The sequence below is a fragment of the Crassostrea angulata genome, chromosome 10, assembly GCF_025612915.1.
Source record: "Crassostrea angulata isolate pt1a10 chromosome 10, ASM2561291v2, whole genome shotgun sequence".
Lineage (NCBI taxonomy): Eukaryota > Metazoa > Mollusca > Bivalvia > Ostreida > Ostreidae > Magallana > Magallana angulata.
In genome coordinates, this window is record NC_069120.1 from 29,309,278 (window position 1) to 29,324,635 (window position 15,358).

General features: G+C 34.0%; 3 protein-coding genes and 1 pseudogene across 3 annotated transcripts in view; 2 read left to right on the forward strand and 2 right to left on the reverse strand.

The window, feature by feature from the left end:
* LOC128167243 (cell cycle checkpoint protein RAD17-like) overlaps positions 1-15,358 on the forward strand; it is an 87,982-nt gene that overhangs the window by 66,789 nt on the left and 5,835 nt on the right. The gene's annotated exons all lie outside the window — the stretch shown is intronic.
* LOC128167258 (cell cycle checkpoint protein RAD17-like) lies at positions 345-6,966 on the forward strand. Its single transcript, XM_052832863.1, has 5 exons — positions 345-480; positions 1,236-1,275; positions 3,051-3,131; positions 3,360-3,411; positions 6,718-6,966. Exons 1-5 carry the CDS (start codon positions 379-381, stop codon positions 6,899-6,901), a joined length of 459 nt encoding a protein of 152 aa, XP_052688823.1. The 5' UTR covers positions 345-378; the 3' UTR covers positions 6,902-6,966.
* On the reverse strand, positions 3,422-5,986 carry LOC128167248 (uncharacterized). The gene is made up of 2 exons (XM_052832853.1): positions 5,809-5,986; positions 3,422-5,469 (listed from the first exon to the last, which is right to left on the reverse strand). The coding sequence occupies exon 2, from the start codon at positions 5,467-5,469 to the stop codon at positions 3,697-3,699; it is 1,773 nt and encodes a 590-aa protein (XP_052688813.1). The 5' UTR covers positions 5,809-5,986; the 3' UTR covers positions 3,422-3,696.
* Positions 11,719-14,039, reverse strand: LOC128167249 (uncharacterized; annotated as a pseudogene).

A 15,358-nucleotide genomic window follows, 5' to 3' on the forward strand; every position in this document is an offset into this window, starting at 1 on the left:
AAACAAGAAATATTTTCTACATACTGCTTTTTTTAAAACTTGCAATTTCACAGTGTAAACTTACGTTATAGTGGACTTTTTATGATTAACACTTGTTAATGATATAAAGTATGTGGTATATCGTTCAATTTTTTCTTACATTTCGTTATCAATAACTAACTTAAATAAATCAGGAGATGAAATGAATTTAAGAAAAACTTGTATCTTAAATAAACACTATGAAAAAAATTACGTTAATTCTAGAATAAAAATTAATCATTTCTTTTCAGTAAAATTTCTTGATAGCCTGACTTGTTTAGTTCTAAGTAGAGATATTGCATTTTTATTACAGACAAGATCAATATTAGAAGAGTATGCAGCCTCCTTAACAAAAGAGGAATGCTTCATTCTAACTCTAGTCAATCGAAGCATTCATCTACTGGATCAGGCCTTGGATGGGAACCTCTCCATAAACCACAGTGGTACTCAACATGTAAAACAGTAAGTAATATATGGAAAGGAGTCCTCACCCGAGCCGTTAGTTTGTCTCTAGGATTATGAAATGACCCTGAGAAGTGCATAATACAGATTCTACTCCGGAGTCCATTTATATTTCCCCTTTGTCATTCTGAGAGATTGCATGTGAGCTCCCTCAGAGGGCCTGCTGTAAATGACATCTGCATTATAAAAATACGTATGTTTACAATTTCAACTGTCTTTGTCTGTGATAACATTAGAAATCAATTCTGAAGTATATAACCAATAACTTCATAAAAGACGAACGACACAATATAAGCGTGTCTTATAGCATATCCGAAACATGTTAATGGCTGCGCCACATAGTAATACATAGCCAGTGCTACTTGAAAAAAAATATAGAGATTTTAAAATGTTGTTTAAACTGTAGATATTGGAAATAATCTAAATATAAGTAATAAAAAATCATTCTTAGAATATTATAAGGTTATGATTTTGGTCGTGGGTGGTCAAATCTATCATTAAGCCCTTGGGGCTTTATTGAATTTGACCACACTCCAACTGAAATTATCATCTCATAATACAAAAAAATTGATTTCTTATTCCTTAATTAAACAGTCACTCAAATTAAAATACTTATTATCAGTAACACTCCCAGCTTTTATTAAAAATAGTTTTCCATATTTAAGTTACTCTTCAAATTTTCATATGATGATTATGAGATGACTTAATGAATTCAAAATTTAAGCTATTTATTTGAACATTTCTTTTTGTTCCAGGAAAGACAGAATTGTGAACCTGCAAGAAATTTGTTTAAAAGTAAGAGTCAAGAATTTTAAAGATGATGTTATTATTATCAGGAGGAAGGTCAGTCGATGATAAACATTTTTGTAATAGTAATTTTTGCAATAAACTTATTACATGCTTTAAAATAGAGTTACCGGTAATTCAAAAGCTTTCAAGTTAGAACATGTTCTTTTCAACAATGTAACATTAGACATTGCTTTTACTATTGGACTTGAATGAGGCATGTTTACCATTTGAGCTTAAAATTGAATCTCTTTGATAGTAAATTAACGTATTTATTTATAAAAAGTCAGTAAAAATTTGAATGATAGATGTCAAGTTTCATGTGATGTACACAATTCTTTGTTGTGTCCGTGATATTACTTGGCCAAAATCATTGAAATACATGTATTCCAGTTTGTAATACATGTATAAAGAGAATAAGTCAATATAATACTTCCCAAATACCTGTAGTACATTTAAACAATAAAATGCTTTCTTTGGTGATTCATTCGGCATATGAGGGCGGCGACATTGCAGAAAAAATAAATTACCCGCGTTATTGTGTTATGTAAATTTTTTATGCAATGATTGCTACCTTCATAATCTGCATGAATCATCAAAGAAAGCATTTTGTTATTTATATTTACATGTTTCTTTTATAAACTAATTAAAAGGTCAATTATAAAAAAACAAGTGAAATTCGCTAAAGTACCGTTTATGTACATAAGTACGTTATCTAAAAGAAACAGCCAAATCGTCTCCTGTGAGACTTTGAGTCTGACATCATGATTATTTCGTGCATTCCATGCTTTGTCTTAGGTCACTGTAGGTTACGACCAATCGATAAATTTCAGTCCTGTCAGTTTCAGTCGCTGTAGATTTCGACCAATCGATAAACAGGGCGTGTAGATTTCAGTCTGGCTGTTTCTATAGAGCTATGAATTGACTATAAGTTTTTGTAAGAAGTAGAGGGAATCATATTAGGTAGATGTAAATGTATAAAATAATGTTTCAAAAATATCTAAACAAAACTTAAAGCTGCTTGGTCTGATTTTATGTCAAATTTTGTGTACGCTTTTTAACGATGGTTATGCTAAGTATATCTATAATAATGGACATTGAAGTAGTTTTCCCAGTCAATTAAGCCTAATTTGAATTTTTAAAAAAATTGTTAACAAAACAAAGGACATAAAAAGGGTATTGCATTATTTCGCCTCATGTTAAAATTTGCCCCTGACATCGAGACTGGTATGGTTGTATTACGACTTTGATATGGCTATACATAAAGGTCATAATGTTCAGGAAAATAAAAAAAATACCCTCTGTACATTTTTTTCGCTAATATTTCTGAAGTTTGTTTTGTTTTACAATCGATGCATAATATGCGAGGTGAATAAACCCAATCATTTAGGGGACGAAACTAAATGGTTTCCTTTTCTAAACATTCCCATAATGCATTTTGATTTGTTTTTTCGTTTGCCCAAAAAGAAATTATTTTTATTTACTTTATACATTTCTTACATTGAAAGGAGACCGATTCTGCTGGTGTAAATTTGGAGAAAGTCCATAACTTTCTAAGATGATTGGTTTGTATGTAACATTATTTGATACTGTAATAACCAAAATAACAAACCAAGCAGCTTTAATGATATGCATTAATCGCTGGGGATTTAATATCATCGTTGAATTACTCACAAATACAGTATATTCATGATTATTACAATATATATAGATATGTAGTAACATTATTTCCTTCATTTGTTCACACCATGCAATTGTAGTTCATCTCTGATATTTGTTAACAGGTTATGCTTGTCCTCCAGATGTACTGCAGACAGAGTTAGTTCCCTTTCTTTCACTCATTGATGTTACACTCCATGACCCAGGTATTAGTTTATAATTACAGTCATTACCCCCACCCCAAACTAAAATATCTAACATAAATGACGCTAGAAAAATAAAATGCCTAAGAAATGCACAAACAGAAAGTATTCTTTATGTCGAGTAGAAACTTATTGATGTTATGAATAATGGATACCAGATTAATGAAATTTTATCAACTTAAAAATTTGATTTCTGTGTTGTAGGATTTAATGCCCAATTTTTGTTTTCAGGTCAAATTTCATTTATAAATGAAATAACCAAGTTTTCTAATGTCAGAATAAGGTAGGTGTTTTTCACTTTTGTTGAAATAATTATCATAATTTTTTAAAAAAATGAAGGAATCTTAACATACAATTTAATTTGATAAATGGATAAGCTAATGATAGAATGTATTATTCTGCTAACTCTCATCATCAGATATTTGGAATGGTATTTGTTTCACTAGAGTCATATATCTATTGCTCAGAATGGTTTTCATATGACAAAAGTAAATTATTCTTATTTTACACAGAATGTAATTGAAATAGTAAAGTAGCTCCTCATAAATTATTCTTACAAAAGTAATGTTCACTGGAGGTACTTGTACACTGTCACTGTGTTGGTGTTCCCTTGTACAACATGGAGATTGTTCTCATCATCCACACACAGACCATGATAAAACCATACCATTGGTAGTAGTGGGAGTATTAGAAACAAGAACTGTCCGTCTTGATCCAGTAGATTAACTGTGTTATCACTTGGTATATAGAACTTGTCCAAGAGAGGATCGTTGCCCACGAGAATGTGACCAAGGAGATCAGTACATATACCAGAAGGATGAAACCCTGATCCCTGACCTGTGTAGGAGAACCTGTGTTGTCCTGATTTATTTACCACCACTACAGCACGTTTTTTATTATCTGATGTACATATATCACCATTGATGTTTTCTGTGATGTAGTGTGGATGAATGTACAGTTCCTGACCATTGTTGTACCACTGAATGTTCTGTATTTCTTCTCCTGCCTTGTTGTACCTGGTGACTTTAGCCTCTCTACCCTTTATCATCCCCACCAGTATGTCCCCGTTGATGTGAGAGGAGTGTAAGCTGATTGGTTCCCAGTCTCTCGTTTTGATAAATTTAGTGATTGTATTATCCGGTTTTATCCTATTAATGAACTTGTTCTTTCTGTCTGTAAAGATGATATCTTTGTCCTCTGTAGCTGTGTGGTAGCCTTCATATCCACCACCGGTCTGTATCTTCTGTAGCAGATTCCCCAGTAGATCTGTTTGGACTAGACTACCACATTCATCACTTGCCCAGATTCTGCCTGATTTACCTAGTGATATATGATATACACTGTATACACCTGGTACTGTGTACTCCCTGACCTTGGTGACAGAGGAAGACAGAGACAGTTTCATGGCAGATTTTTCTCTGTCTTGTTTCCTCTGTTGTTCTGTAGGTTTTAACTGTGTAGTGGCAGTCTCCATGGGTTTTATTTTTCTGTTCTCTGGTTTAGTGTCAGGAACAGTTACTCTACCCAGTAGTTTGGTGACATCTTCCTTGCTGTATTGTCCAGCAGTAAATGCTGGATGGACTGGTATAATGGTTTTTGGTATGGGTTGGATTTTCAGCTGGTCAGGTTGAGAAAGAATGAGTGGATTGCTTTGGACTTTGGTAGAGGACAGGTAGCCATGGAACTCTCTGGCAAGGTCCTCGAGATAGGAGATGTAATCTTGATAGGTTTTGTCTTGACTCTTAAGCTTCTCCTCTAGAGACTCTTCCATGTTGTTGACTCGTTCTATTTCATCTGAGGCCACAGTGTCCACCAAACGTTTAAGGAATTCAGCTTCAGCCTTTATGGATGCTCTTATTTTATCTATGGTTGCTTTTATTTCTTTGAGATTATCCTTTATATTTTCTTGTATATCATGTGAAGTTGGGAGAAAATACTGATGGATTTTATAAATTTCATCAAGGCAAAGAGTTAATTTTTCTGAATAAATTGTCTCTAAATCATTCAGTGCATGTCTTCTATGGTTTTGTATTGCACATTTGGAACATACTGGAATTTGGCAATCCTCACAGAGCATGTCTATATCCTTGGTCGGGTGATCCTTGCATTTTTCTACAGGAAGTTGTCTCTTGCGTTGTGTATAAGGTACCACTTCATGGGTCTGGGTTTCCAGACTCTTTTGATGTTCATCTTTGCATTGTTTACATACTCGTAGGTGACAGTGATTACAATAAAACTGGCAGTTCTTCTCACAGCCTTCAGTACCACACATCAAACAGTCCTGGCCAATGATTGGTTCCTCCTGGACAGAATCTGAAACTTCTGGGTTGGATAATGCCATCTAAAATTTATAATTTGATTCTCTTGTTCACCATTATTTATAAAAAGAAAATACATGCGAAATGGAAAATTCCATCCACTATGTTTTGTATGGTGAAATGTACGTTTGTATGCTTGACATTTTATATTGTTTAACAAAGGAGGGGAGGCTGGCTAGGCGATCCTTTTAAAAGATTGAACCATATTCTTATATCTATCTGAAAGTATTGGTTCGATTACATTTGCACCATCATTTTATAAAGTGAAAGTAAAAGTTTAAGACAATTTTATCTTCAATAATCTGCACGATCTACATTTTTATGCAGGAAAAAAGGTTTCCATTATTTTTTGATCGACTCACCTTGATTTTGTAAGCGTTGTAGAATCGGACGATGGTTGAAGTGAGACTTCATGAGATCTGTAATTTACTTCCTGGTTTTTGACAAAAATAGATTAAAGGGGCGTGGTCACGATTTTTGTCAAAAATTATTTTTTTTTATTTTTTAATGTTTACAATGCTTTAGTTTAAATATTTTTAATAGGCAACCAAAATTTGAGTGTAGTTCGTTGAGTTATAAGCGAGTTACAGAGCTTGAAATTCTCTGCAATGTAAACAAAGCTTTTGTTTACATTTTGAATGCTGAAGTGAACATTTTAGTTTTAGACCTTTAATGAATGTGTTAAACGTTAGAAACTTTTTGATTAAGCTTTAAAGGAATAAGAAGATAGACAAATCAGCTTTAAATAGATTATTTACTGCTTTACTGAACCTATGTAAACAAAAACAGGGCAGGGCATGACAAAGAATTGTGAGCCCTTTACCTTGCTTTTAACTCTACGACTGACTCTCAAATTTCATTTGATTACTAAAAATGCATTTCTAAACCATCGTAAATAATTAATAAAAACAGAAAATTAAAATTTGGCCAAAATCGTGACCATGCCCCTTTAAAAGTAATAGAGCAATTTTAATCAACTGTAGGTTGGCGATTTCTTGTGTTAAAATACGCAGAACAGATATATATGCTATACTACAGTCGGTGTAAATAAAAAAACGTTTAGAATGTTACAGCCATCTAAAGGTTGTAGCATACATCAGGCTACTTTATCTAGTTCATTGCATACTTTATGTAGGCTTGCATCGTCGGGAAGCTACGGTTGATTACGCGTCGTTCCTCTCTTGGAGAGAGGAAGGACGCGTAAGTAACCGTGGGTTTCGGACGTTGATAGGCTTGTCGCCGATATGCAGTGCATATTTAATATGTTACAGGTCCGAGAAGCTGGACGAGAAGGATCTAGGAGTGGATAAAGATTCACAGGAGACGGGGACCTTCGGGGAGACAGCGTGGCCCAACAAGATGGAAGAGGACAATATTTCAAACAGCCAATCAAAAGTTGTCACGGAGGAAATGGAAGAGGAGGAAGAATACGAGATCACGGAGTTTGATGACTGAGACTTCAATGTTCCTGTTCATTCTCTTTTTTCTAGACTAGAATATTTAATAAATATTTTCATTTTCATTTTGAGTTTGTTTGATGAATTGTAATTAAATTAAAACCTTGAGTGGATTACTTTACAACCTTACATGCAATACTTGTATAAATTACAACAGACAATTTTACTTTCCTCTAAACTTTGCAATCACATAGCAAAGAAAAGTGGCACACGTTTGTTCTATTTTAAACGTAAAATAAAATATAAAAGATTTAAATGAATGAGAAGAAGTTGTCACAAGCAAGTGTGGCCGTGAAATATTAGTCTAACACTTGCATGGATCTGTCGGAGAGTCTGTCCAGTTACCTCTTGAATTTGAAAAATTATAAATTTGATACAGTAAACTGATGAGAAATACTGAGTAGACAACGAATCTTCCATTCCCTACAACACCTAGACAGTACAATATACACGTACTTGTTATGATCCACCGCTGTTTGTATAAAAGTATTGGCCACGGAAAATTTGATATCGGTACCATTATTCACATTAGCAATTTACGGCCGTAGCGCAGTGTAGGCAAATCAGGCAGGTGCCTTACATTTGAAATGACGATCAGTATTTTTAACAAAGTTTTTTTTATGTCAGTGTTAAGAGGACGAGTACAAAATACAGTTATGAAAAAAATTAAATTGCAGAAATGATATATAAAGTCTTGACGATGACAACATTATGTTCAGTCTTGATCCATATTGAACCCACCGACTCCCATATCAATCTTCAACCGTCAAACCGCTTGTACCCACCTATACCTTTAGAGGTGCTGCTTAAACATAAACTACCCCAATTTGACGAATCTGTTCTATAAAAAAAATAACAGAACAAGATATTGAAATCCCATCTACGTGCTCGAAAGCCAACAAAGTGCTAAAGGCAGTTAATGAGATAACCACAAAAAACAGGGAAACGCTTTTGCAATAGAAAGAAAAAAGACAACACTACCCGTCCAAGAATTTATAAAAAAAATCTTTCCATTCTGTATACTAACGAAAGTGTGTGCAAGTACACAGCACTTATACTAGTTCAATTATAGGTCGCACCTACAAAATATTAGATAATAAGTCTTGTCGCACAGACTAATGCATCCATCTCTCATTAGCTGTAAGATTTGCACAAACGTGTACGTTGGAGAAACAAGTTACCTTCTCAAAAGCAACCACCGTTCCATCATAAAGACCAAACAAACGAATATCAGAAAAAGAGTCCGTCGGGATAGAACATTTCAACCTAAGTGTTCACAAATCATTAATGGAAAGATATGACAGTACATGTAGTGATTATTGATATTATTCCTCTCTGGACACAGTGTGAGAAGTTTTGGATGCACAGACTTGCACACAGGCTGATTTCAGACTTCCAAGTACACTGTAGTTTCAAATAGTTGTAGTTATCATGGCCTAGTAACCTAGACATATATTGAGAATCAGCTGTTCCTTTTGTGTAACTTCTGATCAACATTTATGATGATTTAGTAGTTTTAAAAACTTTTATGGATAATTCATGACATGATTTAGTTGACATGGGACAGTTTTTTTTTCGATACAATTCACTGTAGCAAGGGGAAGTCTGTAACTATTAGAATTTCCTCAGTTTCCATTCAGCGCAAATATCTTTAATTCACTACTTTATGGCCAATCACCAATTTTTCAGAAAAAGTACTAGTACAGGTCAGAACATCAACATTTTTCTATATACTGTTTTTTTTTTTAACTTGCAATTTCACAGTGTCAACCTATGTTATAGTGCACTTTTTATGACTTACACTTGTTATAATATACAGGATGTGGAATATCGTTCCATTTTTTCTTACATTTCGTTATCAATCACTAACTTTAATAAATCAGGAGATGAAATGAATTTAAGAAAAACTTGTATCTTAAAAAAACACTATCAAAAAATTACGTTAATTCTAGAGTAAAAATCATTCATTTCTTTTCAGTAAAATTTCTTGATAGCCTGACTTGTTTAATTCTTAGTAGAGACCTTGCATTTTTGATACAGACACGGTCAATATTAGAAGAGTATGCACCTCAATAGCTACTAGAGGAATGTTTTACGAAGTTCTTCTCGTAAAGGGGAACTCGCTGTTGTAATTAGCCTTACGCCCGGACGTATATGGTTAGAAACCTTATTAACCTGAATAAAGACAAGGTCGAGGATTCAATGTACATATGATGTTTATTCCTCTGTGTCCCAAGCGTAAGTGACACAGTATAAAAATGAATATTAATTACAACATATTGACAATTAAATTTAAATTGAACATTATTAAAGAACATGATTAAAATAGACATTAATATAACATCACTGGTCTGCCATTTAAAGAGTGGCGGCCATATTTAAAATCAACTTCCGGTATCAATTCCCGGCCGTTGATTGACAGTATTATAATTTTAAAGTAAAAATATTGACTAAACAAATTTTCAAATACTGAACCCAATATCCAAATTAGTATTAAATTATCATTAAAGTAAGTGAATATGAATCGGATTTACTGTACAAAATTATGTTTAAAATTATCTTATCACCCAAGCTAAAAATGTTAAGGAACTTTTACTAATTTCTTAATGTTAAATTAAAGCTATCACTTTAACTTAATATTTAACAACTTGATTAATAAAAATACTTATAATTCATATAAAACAAAACTACTTATAAAACATAAAAATACTGACCTGAATAAAGACAAGGTCGAGGATTCAATGTACATATGATGTTTATTCCTCTGTGTCCCAAGCGTAAGTGACGAGAGGGAGACGGGGGAATAAACTTAATCCTCGACCTGTCCTCAGTGAGGTCACTCAAAGGGGGTAATTACAGTGTAATTAACAAATTATTATAATGACTTTATTGAATTTCCTTTGGGGAGCCTCGCGAGGTTAGCGTCCCCTTTTACCTTAATTTTTATTCAATTAGCGGAAGAGTTTCTCACTATCCTTGGCATCTATTGTTATGCGTTAATCCTAAGGTGATAGTAAAATTAACTCAAATACCTACGTACTGACAGTTGAATAGATAGACCGACTTTTGTTTGCATTACTTCTTAACTTGAACATTTGATAATTGCCGATATGTGAGAATGATTTATTCCTAAATAAATTGTTACTAACTTTCTAGATCCGAACAAAAAGGAAACGTGTAAACGTTAATCCGAACCCATGTACATTATCTATCTAGCACGACGCTTTCTTCTTAATATTTCTTTAGCCCAGGAATTCTTAACTTTCACGTACCTTAAATCTTAAATTGTAAAATATAAAATAATTAAAACATTTACGAAATATTATAGACTATAAGTAATTATTACGTAAAATATATACAAATCAAAATGTGCACCGTCACAAATGCTTCATTCTAACTCTAGTCGATCCAAGCATTCATCTACTGGATCAGGCCTTGGATGGAAACCTCTCAATAAACCACAGTGGTACTCAACATGTAAAACAGTGAGTAATATGGAAAAAGGTCCTCACCCGAGCCGTTAGTTTGTCTCTAGGATTATGAAAAGACACTGTGAAGTGGATAATACAGAGTCTACTTCAGAGTCTGTAATATTTCCTCTTTGTCTTTCAACTGAGAGACTGAGCTCCCTCAGAGGGCCTATTGTGAATGACATATGTTTTATAAACATAAACAAACTTACAAGTACACATTGTCACTCAAATTAGAATGCATAGCATCAGTAACACTCCCAGCGTTTATTAAAAAATAATTTTCTATAATTAATCTTCAAACTTTCCTAATATGATTATGAAATGACTTAAGTTAATGGATTCAATATTCAAGGTATTTATTTGAAAATTTCTTTTTGTTCCAGGAAAGACAGAATTGTGAAACTGCAAGAAATTTGTTGAAAAGTAAGATTCAAGAATTTTAAAGATAATGTTACTATTATCAGGAGTAAGGTCAGTCGATGATAAACATTTTTGTAATTATCTGAGCAATAAACTTAATTCCTGCTTTAAAATAGAGTTATTTGAAAAGCTTTCAAACTAGAACATGTTCTTTTAAACTTTGTATGGCACTTAATAATTTGATAGAAAATATTATGTGTTGACATATTAATTGCTTTAATTGTGGGATTTGAACGAGGCATGTTCACCATTTCTTTGTTGTGTCCATGACATTACTAACTTTAATAATGAAACCACAATAAATTGCTAGTATTTAATATCATAGTTAAATTACTCACAAATATATTTATGATTTTTACAGTATAATATAGATATATAGTAAAATTATTTCTTTTATTTGTACACATCCTGCAGTTGCAGTTCATCTTTGATATTTGTTGACAGGTTATGCTTGTCCTCCAGATGTACTACAGACAGAGTTAGTTCCCTTTCTTTCACTTATTGATGTTACACTCCATGACCCAGGTATTACCCCCACCCAAGCAACATAAATGACGCTAGAAAAATAAAATGCCTACGAAATGCACAAATAGAAAGTATTTTTTATGTCTAGTAGAAACTTATTAATGTTTTATATAATGGGTACCAGATTAATGAAATTTTATCGACTTAAAGTTTTGATTCCTGTGTTGTAGAATTTAATGCTGAATCTTTGTTTTTCAGTTTAAATTTCATTTATAAATGAAATTACCAAGTTTTCCAATGTCAAAATAAGGTAAATGTTTTTAACTTTTGTTATAATATTTAGTGGTATCATAAATTATAAATTGAAGGGATCTTAACATACAGTGTTGTTGTATAGGTACATGGTCTGATGGATAATTTAATGTTAATGCCCTAGTATGTATTACCGGTATTTTTCTAACTCTTTTCATCAGATAGATGGATTGGTATTTGTTTCACTGGATCCGTATACAAAGTGCATAGAATGGTTTTCATATGACAAATGTAAACATTTTTTTATCTTGAACAGAATGTAATTCAAATTTATGTAATTGACATAGTAATGTTGTTCCATTGAACTTATTCTTACAAAGAAAATGTCACTGGAGGTACTTGTACACTGTCACTAAGTTTTTGTTCCATTGTCCCACATGGAGATTGTTCTCATTGTCCACACACAGACTACAGGGCTCCTCTATTCTTTGCAGTAGTACATATAGTGACAGGAACTGACCATCATGGTCAAGGAGATGAACTGTGTTACCAGTAAAGTTCAAGAATAAGCCTATGCAGGGAGTATTGCACACCAGAATGTGACCTAGGAGATCGTTACAGATAGCACAGGGAACAGACCTTGATTTTATGTAGGAGAACCTGTGTTGTCCTGATTTATTCACCACCACTACAGCTCTTTTGTTTTTGTCTGATGTACAGGTATCACCATTGATGTTTTCTGTGATGTAGTGTGGATAATCATACAGATCCTGTCCTTTGTTGTCTCTCTGCATGCTCTGTATTTCTTCTCCTGTCTTGTTGTACCTGGTGACTTTAGCCTCTCCATCCTTTATCATCCCAACCAGTATGTCTCCGTTGATGTGGGAGTAGTGTATGCTGATTGGTTCCCAGTCTCCTGTTCGATGAATTCAGTAATAGTTTGAGCTCGTGTTGTCCTATAGACGACTTTGTTCTTACTGTCTGTAAAGATCAGATTCTCGTCCTGTGTGACTGTGTGGTAGCCATATCCACCACTGGTTTGTATCCTCTCTAGCAGATTCCCCTGTAGATCTGTTTGGACAAGGTTACCGTGTTCATCACTGCCCCAGAGTCTGCCTGATTTACCCAGTGATATATGAGATACACTGTTAACACCTGGTACTTTGTACTCCCTGACCTTGGTGATAGAGGAAGACAGAGACAGTGTTGGTTTCACGGCAGATTTCTCTCTGGGTTTCAACCCTGTAGAGGCCTCCTCCATTGGTTTTATTTTTCTGTTAACTGGTTTAATGTCAGGAACAGTTACTCTACCCAATAGTTTGGAGACATCTTCCTTACTGTATTGACCAGCATTAAATACTGGAGGGACTGGTGTAATGGTTTTTGGTATGGGTTTGATTTTCAGCTGGTTAGGTTGAGAAAAAATGAGTGGATTGCTTTGGACTTTGGTAGAGGACAGGTAGCCATGGAACTCTCTGACAAGGTCCTCAAGATAGGAGATGTAATCTTGATAGGTTTTGTCTTGACTCTTAAGCTTCTCCTTTAGAGACTCTTCCATTTTGTTGACTCGTTCTATTTCAGCTGATGCCACTGTGTCCACCAAACGTTTAAGGGATTCAGCTTTAGCCTTTATTGACGTTCTTATTTTATCCATGGTTGCTTTTATTTCTTTGAAATTATCCTTTATATCTTCTTGTATATCATGTGAAGTTGGGAGAAAATACTGATGGATTTTATAAATTTCACCAAGGCAAAGAGTGAATTTCTCAGAATAAATTGTCTCTAAATCATTAAGTGTGTGTTTTTGATGGTCTTGTATTACACACTTGGAACATACTGGAATATGACAGTCCTCACAGAGCATGTCTATATACTTGGTCGGGTGATCCTTGCATTTCTCTACAGGAATTTGTCTTTTGCGTTGTGTATAAGGGACCACTTCATGGTTCTGGGTTTCCAGACTCTTTTGATGTTCATCTTTGCATTGTTTACATACTCGTAGGTGACAGTGATTACAGTAAAACTGGCAGTTCTTCTCACAGCCATCAGTACCACACATCAGATAGTCCTGGCCAATGATTGGTTCCTCCTGGACAGAATCTGAAACTTCTGGGTTGGAAAATGCCATCTAAAATTTATAATTTGATTTTCTTGTTCACCATCATTTATAAAAAGAAAATACATGTGAAATGAAAAATTCCATCTATTATGTTTTATATAGTTAAATGAACGTTGTTTTCTTGACATTTTGTTTAACGAAGGAGGGGAGGCTGCGATCCTTTTAAAAGAATGTACCATTTTCTTATATCTATCTGAAATTATTGATTTGAGTAGATTTGCACCATCATTCTATAAAGTGAAAGTAAAAGTTTAAGACAACTTTATCTTCAATAAACGTCTGTACGATCTGCATTTTTATGCAGGAAGAAAGGTTTTCATTATTTTTTGGTCAACTCACCTTGATTTTGTAAGCGTTGTAGAATCGGACGATAATTGAAGTGAGAGTTCACGAGATCTGTAATTTACTTCCTTTTATTTGTCAAAAATAGATTTAAATCAATATAGCAATGTTAATAGTTAAACGGTTGGCGATTTCATGTGTTAAAACACGCAGTACAAATATACTATACTACAGTCGGTGTTAATAAATAAATGTTTAGAATGTTACAGCCATCTAAACGTTGTAGCATACACCAAGCTACTTTATCTAGTACATTGCATATTTTATATAGGCTTGTATCGTCGGAAACCCACGGTTGATTACGCGTCGTTCCTCTTTCCAAGGCTCTACTCATAATTAACCGCGGGTTTCCGACGATGATCGGCTTGTCGCCGATATGCAGTAAACATTCAATATGTTACAGGTCCGAGAAGCTGGACGAGAAGGATCTAGGAGTGGATAAAGATTCACAGGAGACGGGGAACTCCGGGGAGACAGCGTGGTCCAACAAGATGGAAGAGGACAATATTTCAAACAGCCAGTCAAAAGTTGTCACAGAGGAAATGGAAGAGGAGGAAGAGTACGAGATCACGGAGTTTGATGACTGAGGCTTCAATGTTCCTGGTTTCATTCTCTTTTTTCTAGACTAGAATATTTAATAAATATTTTCATTTTTATTTTGAGTTTGTTTGATGAATTGTAATGAAATTACAACCTTGCGTGGATTACTTTACACTCTTACAAGCAATACTTGTATAAAATACAACAAACAATTTTACTTTCCTCTTAACTTTGCAATCACATAGCAAAGAAAAGTGGCACACGTTTGCTCTATTTTAAACTTTTAATAAAATATAAAAGATTTAAATGGATGAGAAGAAGTTGTCACAAGCAAGTCTGGCCGGAAATATTAGTCAACACATGCATGGATCTGTCGGAGAGTCTGTCCAGTTACCTCTCGAATTTGAAAAATTATAAATTTGATACACTAAACTGATGAGAAATACTGAGTAGACAACGAATCTTCCATTCCCTGCAAAACCTAGACAGCACAATATACACGTACTTGTTATGATCCACCGCTGTTCGTATGAAAGTATTGGCCACGGAAAATTTGATATCAGTACCGTTATTCACATTAGCAATTTACGGCCGTAGCGCAGTGTGGGCAAATCAGGCAGTTGCCTCACATTTAAAATGACGATCAGTATTTCTAACAATTTTTTTTATGTCAGTGTTAAGAGGACGAGTATAAACTACAGTTATGAAAAAAGTTAAATTGCAGAAATAATATATAAAGTCTTGAAGATGACAACATTATGTTCAGTTTTGATCCATATTGAACCCACCGACTCCCATATCAATCTTCAACCGTCAAACTGCTTGTACCCCCTCTATACCTTTA